This window comes from Microtus oregoni, unplaced genomic scaffold, assembly GCF_018167655.1.
Source record: "Microtus oregoni isolate MIOR12 unplaced genomic scaffold, Mior012 000054F_ref0000373, whole genome shotgun sequence".
NCBI classification, from domain to species: domain Eukaryota; kingdom Metazoa; phylum Chordata; class Mammalia; order Rodentia; family Cricetidae; genus Microtus; species Microtus oregoni.
In genome coordinates this window covers 7,438,199-7,459,640 of record NW_024543830.1, presented here as the reverse complement: position 1 = coordinate 7,459,640, position 21,442 = coordinate 7,438,199, and the positions used below count along the sequence as shown (strand labels likewise).

At 42.3% G+C, this 21,442-nt stretch overlaps 1 protein-coding gene across 1 annotated transcript in view; it reads right to left on the bottom strand.

Annotated features, from left to right (window-relative positions):
• Positions 1-21,442, bottom strand: part of Spag17 (sperm associated antigen 17) — a 214,907-nt gene that overhangs the window by 101,784 nt on the left and 91,681 nt on the right. Inside the window, exons 8-15 of the mRNA XM_041637866.1 lie at positions 17,686-17,847; positions 15,029-15,099; positions 14,706-14,823; positions 6,708-6,845; positions 6,504-6,617; positions 5,550-5,700; positions 1,003-1,230; positions 711-929 (exon numbers count right to left, since the gene is read on the bottom strand). Coding sequence (XP_041493800.1) covers positions 711-929; positions 1,003-1,230; positions 5,550-5,700; positions 6,504-6,617; positions 6,708-6,845; positions 14,706-14,823; positions 15,029-15,099; positions 17,686-17,847 — 1,201 coding nt within the window. The remainder of the gene's footprint in view (positions 1-710; positions 930-1,002; positions 1,231-5,549; positions 5,701-6,503; positions 6,618-6,707; positions 6,846-14,705; positions 14,824-15,028; positions 15,100-17,685; positions 17,848-21,442) is intronic.

The window sequence follows — 21,442 nt, the reverse complement described above, 5'->3', positions numbered from 1 at the left end:
GAGGCCTTACTAGTTATTACAGAAAGCAGCAAGACATACTAGCAAGGTATAAAGGAAGTAGTTACGGCATCTCTTGGCTACAGCACATAATATGGGTGGGGAGGGACAAGGTACAAAGATTTTAGGGTAAGGACTGTGGTACTAGAGGGTGGGAAGGAGAGCACACTTCATTTAGCAGGTCATAGGGAGCTGCTGAGAATAATATGCGGGGACATAAAGGGACCATCAATCAGGTAAAGCTCATGCAGATTTAATTCAGTGCACCCCATGACTCCTAAAGTCACCTTTACAGGGTTTTACCTGGGGATCAAAGTAAGGTCCTGAGCTAAAATAGGAGCCAAAGGGAAGGTGTGTTCACTGAGTGCTGATTTCTTGCCAAGCTCTATACTTGGCATTTTGTTAGGGCATTACAAGCAACTTTAGAGTAATTTTACCATGCAGTCATGAAGTTCTAACGGTGGAAGTTTTGATTATGTTCATTGACTAGGTTTTCTATGGGAAGAGCAAACAGAGAGGATGCCTTGATGAGCAGAGCAGGGAAGGAAGGACTGGCAAATCCCATTCAGTAGGTTTACTCAACCAATTAACTTAGACATTGAATCTTTTCCTTCAGATAAAGTACAGAAGCATTCACATTTAAATGAGGCCTTTTGCCCTTTTCTCTCTCTTTGTGTCTAAGCATAATGGAGTCTACATAGGTTTTCACTTACCCAAGGACTCTGGCTGGGGCCACATGGACCCACTGGTCTCCTTCTCTGATAGCTGTTTGTTACCAGCATCCAAGGGTCTCATGGTGTCGGAAGTAGAGTGGTTTACACTGTTAGCAGCAGGCTGATCAGGATCCGGGGAATTTCCATATCTCTCAGCCTCTTGCTCGGTCTTTGACAAATTCTGGTCTACAAATAGTGTTCTGTCTTTGTTTTCAGTGACTAGTCAGGATGAAGAGTAGCTATTAGACACAGTACCAGGATGGCCACTCCTCTCCCCTTCCATGCAGTGTACCTGTCACTGGCTTGACCTTCTGGACGTTCATCTTGTGGATGAACTGCTGCCTTATCTGCTTAGCGAACCGGGCGGGGTTGTCCCATGGGATGTTGAAATTCTCACCATCTGTCTGACTGTCCACCTTGGCGGGCTTGAGCTGTCCTGTTTCGTCTACCTCTGAGAGCTTCAGACTCTCAAAAGTAAACACCTTGAAGGCTCGTTCTACTTCATTCCAGCTCAGCACTTCTGCAAGAGAGCAGGCCCCCTGCCTTGAGGAAGGCTTTCATTAGTACACAATACAGCATTAACACAAGGGCAGCTGAGAGGTGCCAATGGTTCATGGCGCCATGGGTGTGACCTGACTTAAAATACAGGCTTTGTAAGTCTTCAACAAATCTCAACAGGCCCGAGCACTAAGACAATCATAGTTAAGATGTAACAGATCTGAGGGATACTCCCAAAAACCTTCATGGCTTGATCAGTGTTTGGTGCCCATATCCACTTGCCCGAACTTTCCATGATATTGGATTGGTTTAAATGCCATATATTTAAGTTAGCACAGATGTGCTGCAGGAGCTTCTTCCGCTCCTTCAGCCAATAGACTTTAAGATACCAGCCCACTTGGGCGTGGTCTTTTTTGCTTTAAAAAGCAGCGGTAGCCCTGATCTCGCTCTCTTGCTTCTGGCTCCCACTTCCAGCTGCTAGACTCTGTTCCTGTTTGCTCAGAGGGCTGTTGTCTAGGACAGTGATCTGTAAGTTTTCCCCTTAAATAAATAACCCTTTTATTAATCATAATTCCAAACTGGTGTGGGATTGTTTTGTGACTTCTGCATTCACAGATGGCTTTTGAAATTTGTCATTTATGTCTATGATACTTAGAAGGTTTTCCTGCTCATAAAGGGTCATAAAAAGACACCTGTAAGAACTGCTACTTTCTGTGCTTGCACTTCCAAGTCTATCAGAGCTCAGTCATCTCTATTCAGCTGTGGCCATCATATAGTCACTAAGCTACCAGCGACATTCAGCTCTGCTGCAGGTGCCTAAGAGTCAAAGAAGAACATCATGCAGTTCTTCAGCTTTCAAAGTTCAAGATGGAGAATTGAGAGATGGAGACTAACAGGCTTCAATAAGATTACAAGACAATAGCAATCAGGTAGATTGTTCCAGATTAATGCCTCCTAGATCACCTTCAACTCCCCCTCCCACACCCCACAGAGACAAACAGAACAGCATGGGAAAACAATATAGGGATCCAGAAGAGACACAAGAAAGATGTAAAATAGAGTTACTGAATGAATACTCTTTGATCTAGGCTTTGTAGTTCACACCTATAATCCAAGCACTTAGGAGGCTGAGGCAGGAGGATTGTCATGCATTTTAGACCAGTCTGGAATTTATCTCAAAAACAGAAAAATGAAAATAATAATAATAAATAAATACATTTTTGAGTACCCACCGGGTGTTAGTAATGATACCAAGTGAAGATTAATGAATAAGGAAATAGTCTCATAACTGTCACAGAACACCACTAGAGGGGTTGAAAACAGACTCAGCTACGGAATATTAGTTGAAGATGTCTCCCATCCACTTATGCTGTGGAATATTTACTCAATGAGGCAAATATGTATTGCAGTCTTTTATACTGCATTTCTTTAACTCTGTAAAACTTTGCCTGTCTAAAACACTTGATTGGTCTAATAAGGAGCTGAATGGCCAATAGGTAGGCAAGTGAAAGGACAGGTGGGGCTGGCATGCAGAGAGAATAAATAGGAGGAGAAATCTAGAGAAGAGAGAAGAAAGAGAAGGAGGAGCAAGAAAAGGAAAAGGAGAAGTGGACACCAGGGGTCAGCCACCCAGCCAGCCACCCAGTCAGCCAAGGAGTAAGAAGGAAAGATGTATAAAATAAAGACAGGTAAAAAGCCCAAAGGCAAAACAAAAAAGAAAAGGAACAGGATAATTTAAGTTAGAAAAGTTGGCTAGAAAGAAGCCCAGCTAAGGCTGATTATTCATAAGTAAGAATAAGTCTCTGTGTCTTTACTTGGGAGCTGGGTGGCAGACCCCCATAGAATAAAAACAGAAAAAAAAAACCAGAAAAAAACCTACACACATGTATGTGACAGCATGGATGATAAGAAAGAAATCCATTGAGGACATCAGAAGTTAATGCAAAAAGACTGTGAGAGCAAAATTCTTCAGACAATAAAGCCAAAATGAAAACAGAGTGAAGGGACAGGTGACAAGAGGCTTCAGTTTGTATCAGAGTCCCAAGAGTAGTATGAGACGAGATGGGATTCTATGGGTGTGTGAGTATGTGTAAGACTTTTGATGTGATATTGAATTTGACTTGAAAATATGTTCTTCATGGGTTTAATATCTACATCCATTAGAAATATTGATTTATAACATCCTTTTCTTTAAAAAAATCTTTGAGAATTTCATACATGTGAACAATATGTTTTGATCTTTTCACCTCCCCCACTCATCTCTTCATCTTCTCTCCTCATCCCCTGGCCTCATGTAATAATGGTCCTTTATCCTGCCCTTCTTCCTCCCATGAGAAGAGGTCAGCTTGGCTCTACTCACTCTTGAGTGGCATGCTGACAAAGGGCTGTCTATCCATCACTCTACCCCCAGGACTAAAGTCAGTTATGGTTCAGGGAAGGCACATGAACTTTAACTGATATTTACCCTCCCTTCAGCTTGGTAAGGAAAGGGTGCCAGTGAGAGCATCCAGGGGCTAGAATTTCCACCATGAATCTATGCTATTATTTACAGTCCTAGAATGTTTGCACTATGTGGATTCTGAAGTTCATTTCAGTTAGGAGATTTAATGGTTGCATAATCTATCTTTCTCCACATTTCAGTTTCTGTGACTGGCAGTATAGTTCAGTGATAGAAAAACTGCCTAGCATTGGCTAAATCCTAGGTTCTATCATCAGTACTAAAAAAAGATGAGAAAGAAATTCAATTTCTGGATATAAATCCTGAATTCCATCTTGGTGACATTGGGCAGGGGTTTTTCATTGTCCCTCATCACACCATTTCTCCTTTCTTTTCCACCCGCCTGTGCGGGGGTGAGCTCACAGTCCACCAGATGGGTGCGCCAGTCAAATTCAGGTGACCCAGGCCTTCTATTTCTTGTCTTTGACAAATAACTGTGGAGTGACTCAAGGTAAAGAGACAGAAGGACACAATCTGCCACACACCAGTCCTCACTGAAGGGGTTTGGTTGTTCTGGAAAAAACAAAACTGCATTGTGAAGAGGGAGGAGGAACATTCCTGATTCTGAGGACAGCTCCCAAAATGCTTTGCAAGGCAAAGACATGTCCAGAGAACTGAACGTGGAATTTATATAAAGAATGCTGACAAGAGAGGCTGTATTTAAATGGCCTCCCACGATCTCTTCTCTTCTTTCTGACCCCAGCTATGCTGCAACTAGCCGGAAGGCCCTAGACTAACCACTTGACTGATTTAGCATACAATGATGGTCCAGATGTCCACTTCCTCTGTCAAATAGAGAGCAGAAACCCAGTTTCCCACTTAGGCAGAGTTCTTCCTCTTCGTTTCTCATGGAGGGGTGTAGTTACAAGGTTCCTGGGGACTTCCTTATCTACCACACAGAATCATTTAGTGATTGCATTTACACTGAAATATAATGCCTTTTATTATTAGCACAGACAGACTGATTGACAAGCACAAATATGTCCAGTCTATTGGTTCAGGCTTTGTAGAAGGATATTTCCTGGTGATGGTGGTACACCCCTGCAGAGGCAGGTGGATCTCTTTGAGTTCAAGGCCAGCCTGGTCTACAGAGAAAGTTCCAGGACAGCCAGGATTACACAAAGAAAATCCTGTCTTGAAACAAAGAAACAAACCAAAGAAGGAGAAGGAGGAGAAGAAAATGGAGAAGGAGAAGAAGAAGAAGAAGAAAAAGAAGAAGAATTCAAGTTTTGGCTGAGCACAATTCTAGAATTCAAAATTGACTTGTGTTGCTTGAAACTCGACTGTGAGACTCCAGACTGACAGTGATCAGTTGGGGCTAAGTCACCTCTTGCGCAGGCTTTCTCTTCCCTTTCCTCAGGTAACACCACTGTGTCTACATGGTTTTCTACAATGGTAAAGGCTTCATTCTATGATGAGGCCTTTTATTTTTATTTTTATTTTTCTGGGAAAGGGACTATAGTAACTTGGAATGAAAGGTTTTTGTTTATCTTTATATCTATATCTATTTATCACACACACACACACACACACACACACACACACACACACACACGTTCCTCCTAGTAAGTAGGATAGATTCCATCACCTCTAATGATGCCAGTGGGGGTGTAGGATATGGAGGTTCAGGAAAGTGCTGCGGTTAAGGAAATACAGTGGAAAGAAAACCCAACACACCAAATTGTAGAATGCTACAATCAGAACTGCCACATAGCTAGTGATATTGTTCAAGGCAAGAAAGTTGGAACTTATCAAACCTCAGCCTTTTGGTGACCAAAATGCTTTTTTAAAGGGGACATGTGACTATTAATTACATTGAGCCCAAGACAAAGCAGTGTGCTCACCATTGGTGCAGAAATGCATGAGCTCGTGGATAGTGGCGAGTCTCTTGGTGCTATTCCACGGAGGGGGCAGAGGGAACTGAAGGAATTCCCACAGTGGCAGCTTGGACTGCATCTCCTGCTCGATTTGAACTGGGTCAAAATTTTTTTGGTCCTTACAGAAAAAGAAAAGAGAGAGCAGCATGACAGAAAACATTAAAGAGAGCTGTCAAATGCCTTATGCATATGGAGAAGGCTAAACATGATACCTCATTATCTGGAAACAGGGGAAATCATGGGTAATCGAGGACGACAAATGTAGTATTTGGGACAAGGTCAAGAAAGCTAGTTCTTACTTTTCCAGAAGTTCCTGGAGCACACAAACAACCGAGCCTTCATTCCTAGTGACAAGCTGGCGAAGTTTCTCGTGGACTTATCTATCCCTCCTGAGGTCCTTCACTGGCATCCGTTGCTATTTCATAGCACCAGATATGTATCAAATGGCCATAATGGTTTTCAAGATTAATTTTTATTTATGTGTATGTGTGTATGTTTGCATGTAGATGCCACTGGAGGCCAGAAGAAAACCCCTGGAGCTGGAGTTATACACAGTTCTGAGCTTCTTCGCATGGGTTTTAGGAACTGAACCTGCGTCTGCTGGACCAGCATCGCACACTCTTAACTTCTACAGCATTTCTTCGGCACCTGACCATAAAGTTTTCATGCAGATATCATGGTGATAATCACATCAGTGGTTAACTCGAACTCTGAGATCAGGCAAGTGCTTTTTGCTGGTGTTTTTCTCCCCATCAACTCCTGCTTTCTGATCCCCTCCCCCATGTCAGCAGGTATCTATTCTATACCTACAGTTCATTAGCATTGGTTGATACGGTCAGTCATTCGATGAGATCCCCCAACTGATGAATCATAAAAACACCTCCTTACATCAGCTGTGGAGGGAGGTGGCCTAATCCTTACCTTCAGTACATACTTCTTGTGGGCATGGGCATCGTGGTAGTTCAGCAGGAGAGGGCCTTGGGGCGCTGCTTTGGTTTCACTTTCTCCTTCAGTTAGGAATATCTCATGGAGATACTATTTAAATTAAAGTCATAGCGACTTAATGAGATAATGCATAATACTGCTGTTCAAAGTCCAAAACCTTTGACTCCCTCCTATTCTGACCTTCTTCTCCTTCTCAGACAGGCAGAGCGAAGGCAGGATGGACACGATGTGAGCGGCAATTCTGTAGTCCAACCCGTCTGCTCTGTGGGGTGGCTCCACCAGACTTGGGGGGATGAGGTCTTCTTCAGTTGCCACAACCTATTGAGGAAGACAGTTGAGCATAGAGGGGCTAATAGTTCTTTGCTGATGCATTCCCAGTGCTCTTAGTGAGGAGGAGGAAGGTCCATTGAAATATCGGTGGTAATGACAGCATTGTGCCACTGATGACAAAAATAAAGGCGAAAACATTTGCAATCCATGCATTAGATATAATTGTACGACCTGCATTAAAATAGGTAATACCAGCTAGAAGTAGAAAGCAATAAACTTAACAGTAGTAAAAGTCACAATACTGATTTTTTTAAAGTACCCTTTCTTTCTTTCTTTCTTTCTTTCTTTCTTTCTTTCTTTCTTTCTTTCTCATAAGGCCCTGAAAACAGTGCTCATAAAACTTCAGATTGAATATATACTTAAACAGAGTGCTTACCACCTGCCAGGTACTATGTGATATCTGCACACACTTTAACTCCCATGAGCCCCACTTCTGCTATGTGGCATTTATATCATTTTCCATTGATAAAGAATAAAACAAAGGTGAGTGACTTAATTGTTCAATCTGACTCCACATATTTTAAACTGAGGAATAGGGAGTTCAGACCAAGTACTTGTTTTTTTTTTATTTCAGATATAGAAAAATGTAGGATAAGGAGATCAGTAATTGATAATAGTTACCTTTAATGTAGACAAAACAAGGTCTAGAAGGATTAAATGCCTTATTCAATTTTGTGTGGGTAGCAAGTAAAAGAAGTTGAAATATAACTAAACACCTAATGAAGACATCTGATGAGCTGTCTTCCTTTAGCCTTTAAATATTAGCATCATCGTTATAATTTTGCACTCTTCTATAAGGTTGACCAGTTTTGGCAGTAGTAGTAACATTCTAGACTGGTTATTTGGAATTTTTGGGGGGGCTGTCACCTTGCACACTGGAGTATTTAGTGGCATTCTCAAGTCTCTATGTGATGAAAGTGGCAGCCTTCTTGTTGTGTGATCCCATCTCCTCTACTCACTGCAAAGTGCCCACAGGGGAGAATAATAACTTCCTGTTGAGAATCACTGCTCAAGGAGAAAGTTTCTTTACCTCTGATAAATACCCAGTCTTTCAAAACTGGGTTTTTATTTCCTGGAAGATAAGAAGTAGCAACTTCGATGTTTGGTTTTCTCACCACCCCCCAAGCTATCAATTCTTTATTCATAAACACATATCTATATGGATCCTGTCAGTCAAGGGGCAAGATAGAGATAATCAGCCATCCTTCTGGTTAACTGGGGACAAGGTTGAGCTCATCAGTCATCCTTCTGGTTAACTGGGGGCAAGGTAGAGCTCATCAGCCATCCTTCTGGTTAATTGGAACTTAGTAGGTACTTACAGAATAGTCACCATTTTGGGCTGATTTTAATGAAATTGGAGAGTCTGGCAAATAAAGTCATGAGAATGCAAGGTTTAGATGATTTAGAGATTCAAGATTTTTTCAAATGCATTGACATAATAAAACCACTGGTATCACTAAAACCTTCCAAGGTAAAAGAAACTATTGGTGCTAACAGTCTAGAAAATGGAGTCAGTACACATAGAAAAATACCCTGGAGGTGACAGAGGTGATTGACTCTGAAAAAGACTTTAAAGGAAATCTTGTATAGGCACGAAGAGATGACACAATGGTTCAGATTCTGGCCTTCCAGAGGATCTGAGTTCAGTCCACAGCACTGAGATCTGGTGGCTCACAATTGCCTGGAACATCTGCTGCAGAGGATCTGACACCCTCTTCTGACCTCTGAGGACACACACCTACCCAGTGGTAGACATGTGCACCTAATTAAAAATAAACTCTTTTTTAAAAAGGAATGTTTTATGTCATGCGTGGTCATGTATGTGCCAGGGAAAGAACATCTGTGACCCAAGGACAAGAATAAGCCACTTTGGACTTACAAATTACAAATGTGAATGCTAAAACAGACTTGAATAGCAGAATAGGTCCCATGGAATAAAGAAACAGCAAGGAGTTAAGTTAGAAATCTCCACTTGAGAAAGTTGAAAGAAAATTTGAAGACAAGATGGAAAATCCTGAAGTTTCAACATCCATCTAAATAGCATTGAAGATAGAAGAGATTTCCTGAGGATTCACTCAGTGAGTTAGTAGCTCAGTGTCTTAGTTACGGTTACTATTTGTGTTATAAAACACCACGACCAAAAAAATTTGGGGGGAAAGGGTTTATTTAGCTATGCTTCTACATCACAGTTTATCATCAGAGGAAGTCAGGACAGGAACTCAAGCAAGGTGGGGACCTGGAGATAGGAGCTGATGCAGAAGCTATGGAGGGGTACTGTTTACTGGCTTGTTCATCATGATTTTTTCAGCCTGTTTTGTTATAGAACCCAGGACCACCAGCCTAGGGATGGCATCACCTACAATGGAACTGGGGCCTTCCCCATCACTCACTCATTAAGAAAATGTTATAAGCCCACTCCCTAGAGTCTGTTCCCTAAAACCCATTACACCACCAGTCCCTCCCATGCTAACCTGAGGCCAGGTCCTGCCCCAACCCCAGGAGATTCTTGCCACACCAGTCAGAGGAACAAAGACTCACTGCTGCCCCCAAAACCAAGCTAACCACCAGAAGCCCAGCTCCCACCTTGGACAGAGACTCCCTACTAGATCAGAGGTTGCACTGGTCACCAGAAATCCCGGTCACATAGACTAGAAGACCAAAGAGGAAACAGAAGCCAAGGAACAAAACACCCATTCAACAAAGACAAACTCAGAAATCAGGACCTAGACCCAATCATCCTAAATCTAGATTCCTAAAAACCAGAGTAAGAACAGAATCAACAACAGCCAGCACAATTTGGCACCACCAGAGCCCAGCTATCCTACAACAGTAAGTCCTGAATATTCCAACGCAGCTGAAGCATAAGAAAATGACCTTAAAAACAGCTTCATGAACATGATAGACATCCTTAAAGAGGAAATTAAAAACTCCCTTAAAGAAATTGAGGAAAAGACAACCAAGAAATTGGAGGAAATCAATAAATCCCTTAAAGAAAAACAAACAGGTGAAGGAAACTATTCAAGACCTGAAAATTTAAATAAAAGCAATAATGAAAACATAACTGAGGGAATTCTGGAAATAGAAAATCTATGTAAGTGAACAGGAACTACAGATGAAGATACAATAGAATTAATAGATTTATCAGTCAAAGAAAATATTAAATCTAAAAAACCTCTAACACAAAACATCCAGGAAACCTAGCACACTATGAAAAACCAAACATAAGAATGATAGGAACGGAAGAAGGAAAGAATCTCAGCTCAAAACCCAGAAAATATATTTAACAAAATCATAGAAGAAAATTTCCCTAACCTAAAGAAGGGCATACATATAAATGTACAAGAAGCATACAGAACATCAAATAGATTGGACCAACAAAGAAAATCCCCATGACACATAATAATCAAAACACTAAATACACAGAACAAGGAAAGAATCTTAAAATCTGCGAGGGAAAAATGCCAAGTAACATACAAAAGGTAGACCTATTAGAATTACATCCAACTTCTCAACAGAGACTCTAAAAGCTAGAAGGGCCTGGACAGATGTCTTGCAAATCATAAGAGAACACAAATGCCAGCCCAGACTACTATACCCAGCAGAATTTTAAATTATCATAGATGGAGAAAACAAAGATACTTCATGACAAAGTCAAATGTTAAACAATATGCACTCCTACAGAAGGTACTAGAAGGAAAATGCTAACCCAAGGAAGGTAACTACAACCACAAAAATAAACAGACAAAAGAAAATCTTACATGAATAAAATCCAAAGACAGGAAACACACACACACACACACACACACACACACACAGACACCTACCACCACCACCAAAATAATAGGAATTAACAATCACTGGTCATTAATATTTCTTCATATCAGTAGACTCATTTCCCCAAGGCAAGTAACGTGGTTCCTGCCTGTACCTCTGCCATGAATTTAGACTTTTGGAAATCAAGGAATGAGTGAAGCCAGCCACCAAACTGCAGCTTTAATCCTGGCCATGCTGTTTATCAGATTAAAGACTCATATAGTCAAAAAAGATAGAGATATACAGTAGAGACAGATTCAGATGAAAAAGAAATCTAAACAGTTTACACTGTATTTAAAAGTATACATAGGCTTTGAATAGAAAAGAATAGAGAGTCCTTAAATAAAAGAGAAATAGAGTAAGAAAAAAAAGCCATGTTAAGATGGAAAATACACAGAGAATCTGGATACTGTATGCGATTGTGTTGTCTTTGAATTGTTTGACTGCTGAGGAAGGAGCAACAGCTTTTGATGATAATACTGCTGGATTAATCCAACCTCTATATTTTGAAAATACCTTGGCTTCAAAATTTAAGTCAAAATATATGTTATTTGGAGAAGAGGTTTTGCTTTTGTTTCCACAGGGAATGAAAGGCTGTGGATTCATTCTGGGTTAAGAAAAATAAGGTTTGATCAAGGAAGAGCTCCTGAAAAATCTCTGATAGGAGCAGATGGCCCAGATGATTCTATGCTTTAGAGCACCTCTGTTGGAGTTTCCTCTGAGTTCTCCATCCAGAACAGCTTCAAGACTGCTGGCTGAGATGATCAAGCCTCACAGAATACTCCAGTCAGGACTTGACTATAATCCTAAATTTTCTTTGGGTTCCCATAAGATTATCAGCAGCTGCCAATCATCAGGAAATAGCCTGGAAAACTACATACATTCTCAAAAATGGATTATGGATGTTTATTTTTGTTTAGCCTGTTGGTTACAAGTTGTTATGGATAATGGTCAGGAAGAAAGCTAAACAAAGCAGATTAGATTCAGAGTCTTGTTTTGAAAAGAAAGAAGGGGAAATGCTGTGGGATAATGCTCTTGTTCACTAAAAAAAAAAAAAGATTTATCACTCATATTGGTTAAATAAAAGGCTGATTGGCCAGCAGCCAGGCAGGATATATAGGCAGGGCAGCCAGAGTAGGAGAATTCTGGGAAGAGGAAAGGCAGAGACGTAGTCACAAGCCAAATGCAGAGGAAGAAAGATGAGAATGCCTTACTGAGAAAAGGTACCAAGCTACGTGGCTAAACATAAGCAAGAATTATGAGTTAATTTAAGTTTTAAGAGCAAGCTAGCGATAAGCCTGAGCAATAGGTCAAATAGTTTATAATTAATATAAGTGTCCATGTTTTTCTTTGGAACTGAACAGCTGTGGGACCAGACAGGACAGAAATTTGTGCCCATAGCTCAGAAACACATTTTTTGGTACCTTTAAGGAATCTCATAACTTTTGATTTTGCTTAGAATTGTTATCGGAAGAATTTATAATCTCTTTATATCACATTAACAAATATAATAAACTACGGACATAACACTATTGTGGTTTGACATACTTTGTTCTCCAGGGTCATCTGTTAGCAGCTTGGTACTCAAGGTTGCAGTTTTGAGGTGCTGAGACCTTCAAGAGGTGGAACCTAGTGGTAAGTCAGCAGGGTGATTGATGGCCTTTGTTGTAGTTTGAAGGCCTGGCCTCTTCTTTGGGAAGGCTGGGGAGCCTTTGGGAAGATGGAACCTTGTTGGAAGAAGTGAGTTCCAGGAATGCAGCCAGTCCCACTTCCTGTTCACTCTCTGTTTTCTGGCTACAGATATTTGTGACCAGCAGCTTTGGATCCTGCCACCTTGCCTTCCTGGCCATGATGGCCTCAAGCTGTCACCCTCTCTCAAGTTGACAGTAGTGAGAGAAGTAATAAATACACCCTTGAAAATGGGTGGAGATGGTTTTCACGGGACAAACAAATGGGTTTCACTGTGGTGTTTTCCATATATCCATAGGCTGAGATTTGATCATGTATTGCCCTTCTCCCCTGACTTGTCCCTTTTCTCCCATCTCCTCCTGACTTCTGGGGCCATATAAAACCATCTTTCCCTTGACACAGGCTGGGGGTTACCAATTATAAGAAGAGATATTTAATAGTTGCTAGAAAGAATTATTTCTGTGCTCACATCAGTACCCAGCACTCTATAGCACCCGAGAGTGTCACCAAAATGTTTCTCCACTGAGCAAAGCCCTTTCCCACTGTTAACTGTCTAAACAAGCTACTCAATCCTCTTAAGCCTCAATTTGCATATTTGTAAAATGAGAAAACAAAGTATTTTATGCTTCATTTCATTGCTTTGTCTGTTGTCTGTTAGTGATGTGTGTATGGGCAGGGGGAAGAATATGTGTGTGCTTTTATTCAAATAGTCAAAAGAAATGACCATATACATCAGGTCAGAAAATTTTGTCTGGCTCACTTGAAGACCCATGTCAATAGTGTAATAAATCTTCATGAAATCATGTGTAAAAACAATATATGTCTTATTTAGAATTGAATACACTGAAAACATCTGTTTTAGTCTAAGAAATATAAGAGAAATATAGGCCCCAAATAAAAGAGTGAAATAAATGAAGTAAGATTTCTATTGAAAAGGAAGTACAAGCCACCCCCCCCCAAACAAACAGAAAAAAAAACAAATTAAGTAAAAAGGAGTTGGTCAACAAATATGTCTTTTTTTGACTAGACTAATCTAACAACCATGGTGTCAGGACCCTGATTGAGTAAAGAAGTGACATTGATAATCACACCAGACTCAGGAGTGTAACTGTTAGCGTCTTTGCTGTTGAGAAAGCATCTCTGGGAGCACTGAGCTTCCCCATAGCTTGGATTGTGGCCTAATGCTTCTGCCTACCAGCTGCTGGCTCTTTGAGAACACGTCGTCTCCTTTTCTGCACCAGCTTTTCCACCAGGCGGTGGACACTTTGCCCTCACTGTGTCATTGCCAATCATGCCACGTGCAGTGGAATTAAGACTTTGGACAAGCCTGTAAGTGACTACCATAAGGAACCTGACCCCCTACTGCAAAACCAAATAAACATTTTTGTGTAAAATACTAACAATGAAAACTGGCTTCAAATGTAGGGGGGAAACCCCATCCTGATTAAATCTAAAGGTCCAAAGGTTTTAAAGACAACCTGGAGAGATGGCTCAGCAGTAAAGAGTGCTTACTGCTCCTGCAGAGGACCCAGGTTTGGTTCCCGGCTCCCACGTCAGGCAGGTCTCAGCACCTGGAACGGCAGTTCTGAAGGACAGAAATCTCTGTTCTGGCCTCCCTCCACTGGTCCTGCACGCATGTAGTGCATATCAATACATGAAAGCATTCACACACGCACACACACATATTAAGGAAAAGACATTTAAAGACTGAAATCCATTATCTATGTTAGCCCCCATCTAGGTTCTTTTCCTCTTTCATCATGCTGTAATGAAAAACTGACCAAAAAACAAGGTGGAGAGAGTTCCTTTGGTTTTCAGGTCGCCGTCTACCATGCAGGGCAGCCAAGGCAGGAACGCATGCCAGGAACCTGTATGTAGGAACTGCAACAGGGATCTGAAGCTTACTGGCTTCATGACTCCCTCAGCTTGCTTTCCTATCACCGCCCACAGTGGGCCAGGCCCTTCGGCATCAATCTTGCTGTGCATACATGCTCACCGACAATTTGATGCAGGCAACGTTCTAATTCAGGGCCCCTCTTCCCAGGTGAATCTAGTGTGTGGCAAGCTGACCAAAGTTAGTCAGACCCTCTCCATCAAGACAATTTTAAGTATATATTCTACCAAAACTTTGGGAACTATTAACTGAGAGATAGAATGCAGCAAGGAAGAGGATTGGCACTGGCCATAAAAGCCGATTTTAGTCTTATCCGAAATACTGCGACTTAAGTGGGAACGCACCGGGTGTTCCGAGTAAAATGACAAAACCATGTTAAGATCTGGAAGTGAGGAGAGATAATTTAGTCAAGGTTGCTGTCAGGCCTGGGGGAAGCCTCAGCACCTACCCACCTGTTCCAGCATGCAGTGCAGTATCAGGGGCACAGAGACAAATTCCTCTGGGATTGGATTCAGCAGGTCATTGTAATAGCGCATGTCTACCTCAGTGGTGACGATGAAAGCCACTGTGAAGTGCAGAAAGTGACACGGCTTAGTAAGCATGCATCCTCTATTTCTTCCTGAGATTTTGGGTGTAGATTCCAACCAACTGTGGCTAGGCCCTAATCGGCATAGGAACTGTAGGTGGAGGGGCTGCTGGCAGCTACAGATGGGAGGGAGGGCAATGCGGAAGCCATATGGCTCTTCAGAGGCTGATTTCTCACGTGCCTGGGGGTGGGGGTGGGGGTGGCTCTTCATACTGCGCTTTCTTCTTGCCAGGGGCTGGAGCAGACGATGGAGGTTGAGGCTGAGAAAAAAAAAATGAGAAGAAGGGCTTTCACCAACTTATTTTCACACCACAGATCTGCCACCAGGATCCTAGAAAATGAGGATGTGGCAAAGCTAATCAGATGTGGATGGTAACCAGACATGGATGCTAACCAGCCCTGGTCTTGCTTTGAATTGTGATACTTTTTTGTAAACATCCCTGTCTTGGTTCATCTTGTCATCCCTTCTTCAGAATATTATTGTGCACCATTTCCCAGCAGATTTTCTTTTCTTTCTTTTTTTTAAAAAATATTTATTTATTTATTTTGTACAATATTGTGTCTGTGTGTATGCCTGCAGGCTAGAAGAGGGCACCAGACCTCATTACAGATGGTTGTGAGCCACCATGTGGTTGCTGGGAATTGAACTCAGGACCTTTGGAAGAGCAGACAATGCTCTTAACCTCTGAGCCATATCTCCAGCCCTCCCAGCAGATTTTCCACCAGACAATTCATGCTCAGTTTTTACCGTCTCTGCAACCTGGTTCCCTTCTCCCAACCCTTCCATTCTCCAACTCAGGGGCTGTCTTACTTAAGGTTTTCATTGGTGTGATGAAGTACCATGACCAAAAGCTACTTGGGAGTGGGAGTTTAACTTCATCTTATATTCTCAGGTTGCACAGTCCAGCACTGAGAAGTCAGGGCAGGAACAGAAGCAGCCGTCACGGAGGAACACATCTTACTGGCTTGCTCAGCTTCCTTTTTTTATATGTCTCAGGACCACCCAGGAATGACATTGCCCAAAGTGGGGCAGGCCCTTAAGTAGGCATCAGTCATTAATCAAGAAAATACTGTGCAGACTTACCGATAAACCAATTTAAGAGAGGCATTTTCTCCATTGAAATTACCTTTTCCTAGATGGATGGCTTATGCCAGGGTATCTCCCCCCAAAATAACATCTAAGTAGGGTATTTGACCCTTTGTCACCTTGACACACAAACACAACACTATTAAATAATAACCTTTCCTTTTTTGTTTACTCTGAGATCTCACATTAACACAATATCACAACACAAAACATTCAAACATTTTAAAAGTTCCAAGGCCTTTAAAAATTTTAAGACTCTAAAAGTTTAGTCTCTTCAAGAGTCCAGGGACTCTCGACTGTGGGGTCCTATAAAAATCAAACACAAGTTAAATACTTTTATGTTCAGGCCCAGCCACAACTAAGTAAAAGCAAGCCCAAACTTTATTAATGTAAAAAGCTCAATGTTTGATGTTTGGGGTCCAAAGAACCTGGGCATCTCGAAAGGTCCAGTGAACATTGTTCTTCCATGGCTTCCGCCTCAGTTCCTGCTGTGAGTTCCTGGCCTGACTTCCCCCAGTGACAGATTGTGACCTGAGGATTCTCAGATGAAACAAACATGTCTTCCCTAAGCTGCTTTTGGTCACAATGTTTTTTAACAGCAATAGAGACCCAACTAAGACAGCTCTAATGTCTATCATCTTGACTGCTCTCACCCTTTTCAGGCTGTGGTGGAACTGCTGATACTGCACGCCCCTTCCAAAGCTCACTTCAGGAAAGGTGGCTGGAAATGAGTCCTGTTCTGTGGCCAGGATCTTGCTGAGTGTGGACACTGCAAACACTGGGATTATTTTGCCACTATCCCCCTCATTCTGCATGCTACTCATGCATGCTGCGTTCACAGGAGGTTCTTTCTGTGTTTTCCTAGGTGTCAAGCAGTTGAGGATGTCTTAGGGTTTCTATTGCTGTGATGAAACACATAACCAAAGGCAAGCTGGGGAGGAGAGGGGTTATCTGGTTTACACTTCCACATCATAATCCATCATCAAAGGAAGTCAGAACAGGAACTCAAACAGGGTAGAAGGCAGGAGCTGATGCAGAGGCCATGGAAGGGTGTTATTGCTGGCTTGCTCCTCATGGCTTGCTCAGTTTGTTTTCTTATAGAACCCAGGACCACCAGCCCAGGGGTGGCAACACCAACAATGGGCTGGGCTCTCCCCATCGCTCACTAATTAAGAAAGTGCTGCACATGTGTGCCTACAGCTGGACCTTATGGAGGTACTTTTTCAATTGAGGTTCCCTCCTTTCAGATGACTCTAGCCTGTGTCAAATTGACATAAAAGTAGCCTGAACAAGGAGCTTCATAAAGATCTCAACATGAGGCTCTTCAGACTCTTAGCAGGGCTGGCTCCTGGCTCCTACCTTTGGGCCTCAGCACAACTAGCAGTAGTGGACTGACACAGGTCTCTACTGTAACTTTCTTCATATGCTATATGAATATGAGAATCAAGTCACTCACTCCATCCCATAGCCTAACACAGATACTGGAGCCCATGCCTGTAGCACAGATAATAAAAACCCAGCTCTCTAGCACTGGAATTAAAGGTGTGAGCCACCACCGCCTAGATTTGTTTCTGCATTGATCTTGTGTAGCCCAGGATGGCTTTGAACTCATAGAGATTCTTCCGCCTCTGTTTCCCAAATCCTGGGATTAAAAGTGTGTGCCATCACTGCCTGACCTCTAGAGGCTTAGCTTTGCCCCTGGTCTTCAGGCAAGATTTATTTATTAGAATACAAATAATATACCACTACACATGCCTACCTCTGGAATCGCTATGGCTTCTAACATGGTTTTCTCGCTGACCACTTGCGGGACGTTGATGAGCTGCATGCTTGTTAAATAGTGCTGGTGCTGCCTCTTCCAGTCTAGGCTGTCATACATCAGACAGGCAACATTTTCAAAGATCTCGGTGCCCAACTCGAGCTAGCCACGAGAGAATCAACGACAACCAACTCGTCATTTGTTTCGTGCTCTCAGAATAGACAGAATGTTTGTAACTTTCCAGAAAACTCTATTTCCTTTTTTCTATAGGCAATCAAGTCCCCCAAATCCCCAAACCCTGGATTCCAGCATTGGTGATAGAGACTCTATGCATGAACTCTTCAAGCCCTTTTTGTTCAGCACAGAGGTTCTGACGCTGCCCAATACTGAGGCTAACTGAGGTTTCAGTGCAGTGGAAGGCAACCTCTTTACTACAGAGTGTTCCAGATGCTAGGGGTTTCGAATCCCAAAGATATTAGAATATTTTGACTTTGGTAGCTGAAGACAAGTAGACAAGCAGCTGGTGATTCTTTGCCTTCCTATGCAAGAACTGAACCGAGCATAATGGAGTCCCTCATTTGGTTTTGTGTATCGCCTGGGTCCAATGCAGTCTGTGTTTGACCAAGTTTCTCTCTTTCCTCCCTTTTTTTTTTCTGAGCTGGCTTTCCTCTACAGTCCTGTTAGCAAAAAGCTCAAAGAAACTGCTCAAATAACTTCTTCTACAGTGTCCACAATTTTTATGAACTGGCAAGCCAATTAGAGATCTGCTATGGTTATTACTTAAGCTTTCATTTCCTGGAGTAGGAAAATTCTGGGGTGGCCGTGTCTCCTTGGAAGCATAGAAGCAATAAGTAGGCCGACCCTACATCTGAGTTGAAGAGGTCAGATAGAGCGGAAAGCTTTCTCTGTGGGGCCAGTGACTCATAGACTGGCAGCCATTCAGGGAAACGCTTGGCTCTGTCCATCACAGCGCACCTGACTGTTCCTTCGCACATTCGCATCAAGACTGATGAGTTTTCAGTTGACCTTCAACCAGGTATCCTGCGCCTATCCATATGCTGGCGCAGAAAGACAGTTTGCATTTTTATAGCCAAAGGAAACAGCAGTAACGATCCTACCCGTGACGTGTTAGCACAACCTACGTAATTCATTTTACAATTCATTGGTAAATGATATGCTAAAGTCTGGCAAATTGTTTCAGCAAGCAGTGGTTATCTTGAGATGGCTCAGATGTCTTCTGTGAGCTCTTAGATCATCTTGACTGGCATTTACTTGATGTAAAACTTTCTTTTTATTTATTTACTTATTAAAGATTTCTGTCTCTTCCCTGCCACCGCCTCCCATTTCCCTCCCCCTCCCCTAATCAAGTCCCCCTCCCTCGTCAGCCCAAAGAGCAATCAGGGTTCCCTGCCCTGTGGGAAGTCCAAGGACCTCCCACCTCCATCCAGGTCTAGTAAGGTGAGCATCCAAACTGCCTAGGCTCCCACAAAGCCAGTACGTGCAGTAGGATCAAAAACCCATTGCCATTGTTCTTGAGTTCTCAGTAGTCCTCATTGTCTGCTATATTCAGCGAGTCCGGTTTTATCCCAGGCTTTTTCATACCCAGGCCAGCTGGCCTTGGTGAGTTCCCAATAGAACATCCCCATTGTCTCAGTGTGTGGGTGTACCCCTCGCTGTCCTGAGTTCCTTGCTCATGCTCTCTCTCCTTCTGTTCCTGATTAAACAATACGTAGCCACAAATCCAGCCCTACAGAAAGTAATAGAAGGAAAATTGCAACCCAAAAAATCCAACATTGCCAACACTGCCTACAATAACTCAGGCATCTAGCGACCCTTCACGAGCACATCTCAAAGATGGGAGGCACACAAACTCTACTACCAAAAACAAGAATAACTGGAGTAAACAACCACTGGTCGTTAATATTACTTAATATTAATGGGCTCAATTCACCTATAAAAAGGCACAGGCTAAAACTTTCATTACCTTAGTTCAGCACAAGTTCAACCTGCTTGTGTGAGCCAAAGGGTGAAAACACTTTCCTCCACACAAGGAGGAGGAAAGACCCACTGCTGGTTCCTAGAGCAGAGATGAGTTCATCAACCACTCACAGATAAGCGTGCACTGTCATGGATCTAGCCTGTGTCTAAGAAGCAGCCTTATCACTTTTAGGCTATTAAGTGATCCTGAGTTTAAAAGGGACCGTAACATTCAATATTAAACCACAGGTTTATTATTGACTTAATATTTAATATTCCCCTTCTCCTGGAATTCAATTTTACTGCTGAGTCATTTTTGAGGTAGACCTTTTTCATCATCTTCAGTGATGGACCTTCCACTCAGAGAGACACGCTTAAGCTGGGGTTACTTCAGCTGGGTACCAACCAAGCCCCAGCATGAAGATGCTCAACAGTTCCTACAAATGGAGCAACAGAAGATCAGAGGGACCAGCTGGGCATCACAGTCTGGGAGTCTTTGGGAGAGCTGAATGTTTTCTAGGCCCAGTTGGACACAATAAACATTAATATAGGAATGTTAATTAATTAATTAAGGAATGCTCTACTGTAACTAGCATTTAAAGCAATATTTTTCACATAAGATAGTTTTTTGGAAGCTAAATTATCATGTGAAGTTTCTACTCTATATTTGCTAAGATGTTAAGTATAGCCGTGGCTCCTTTCTTTAAAGGGGAATGAGCGTGCCATCAAGGGCGCATCTTTCCATGCCATGCTCTGAAGTGCTAGGAGGATCCCCTTGCAGAATATACAGAGCTCCCAAATGGCACCTGTGTGGCAGAGCCACTCACCGAAAGCCACATTGGAGCAGCATTCTCCCCTCTAGCCACCACAAATCACTGCCCTGGTAGTTTCATCTCAAGTTGACCCTGGTTTAAAGACATTTCTGCACACACCTTTCCTATCCCTCTGCTGCTCACAGACATGTTGCAATCAAGGTGACACATGTCCACCATTCACAAATTCAAATAATAATATAAATTCGGTGACTTTAATAAAAAATAATGCATGTGGCCCAAATTCTTAGCAAACAGAAAAATCACTGTGTATGCCTTGTTACATTTTATTAACAAAGTAAATTACTTAAAGGTCAATAAAATGGTATGTCTTCTAATGAACGGGAAGCTGTGGTCATGGGGGTAGAAGCAGGATGCTTTGATCACTGAAGTGGTGATCCTAGCATTTGTGCTTACCTGATGCTGCAATGGCCTGCCCTCTATTTGGCACATAAAACCTATTGTCTTATACCATATGCCCCTGAAGGCTAAAGAAGAGCCATGGGAAGCACACTCACTTGTGAAGGTACAGCAGGTACTTGGTTTGAGGATGTTTTAGTATCTTCCTGGGAATTATACTTCGGAAATTACATAAAGGGCTTTCCTATGCCATTCAGAACAAAAATAAATGCAAGCGCTCTCTCTCTCTCTCTCTCTCTCTCTCTCTCTCTCTCTCTTTCTCTGTGTGTGTGTGTATGTGTGCATATGCATGTGCATATGGGTTCACAAGGCTACATTGCATGTTGGGAGTCCAGAGGTTGACACTGGGTGTCTTCCTCAGATGTTTTTCACCTTGTTATTTGAGATGGGGTCTCTCACTGGAGCTCACTGATTGGCTAGTCTGGCTAGCCAGGGTACTTTAAGGTTCAGCCTATCTCTGTCCAATCTGGTATGTTCACTGGTGTCGACCTTGTTCAGCTCACATTTGGACAGTTGTGTTGGTGAGACTGACTTCATGTCTGTGGCTT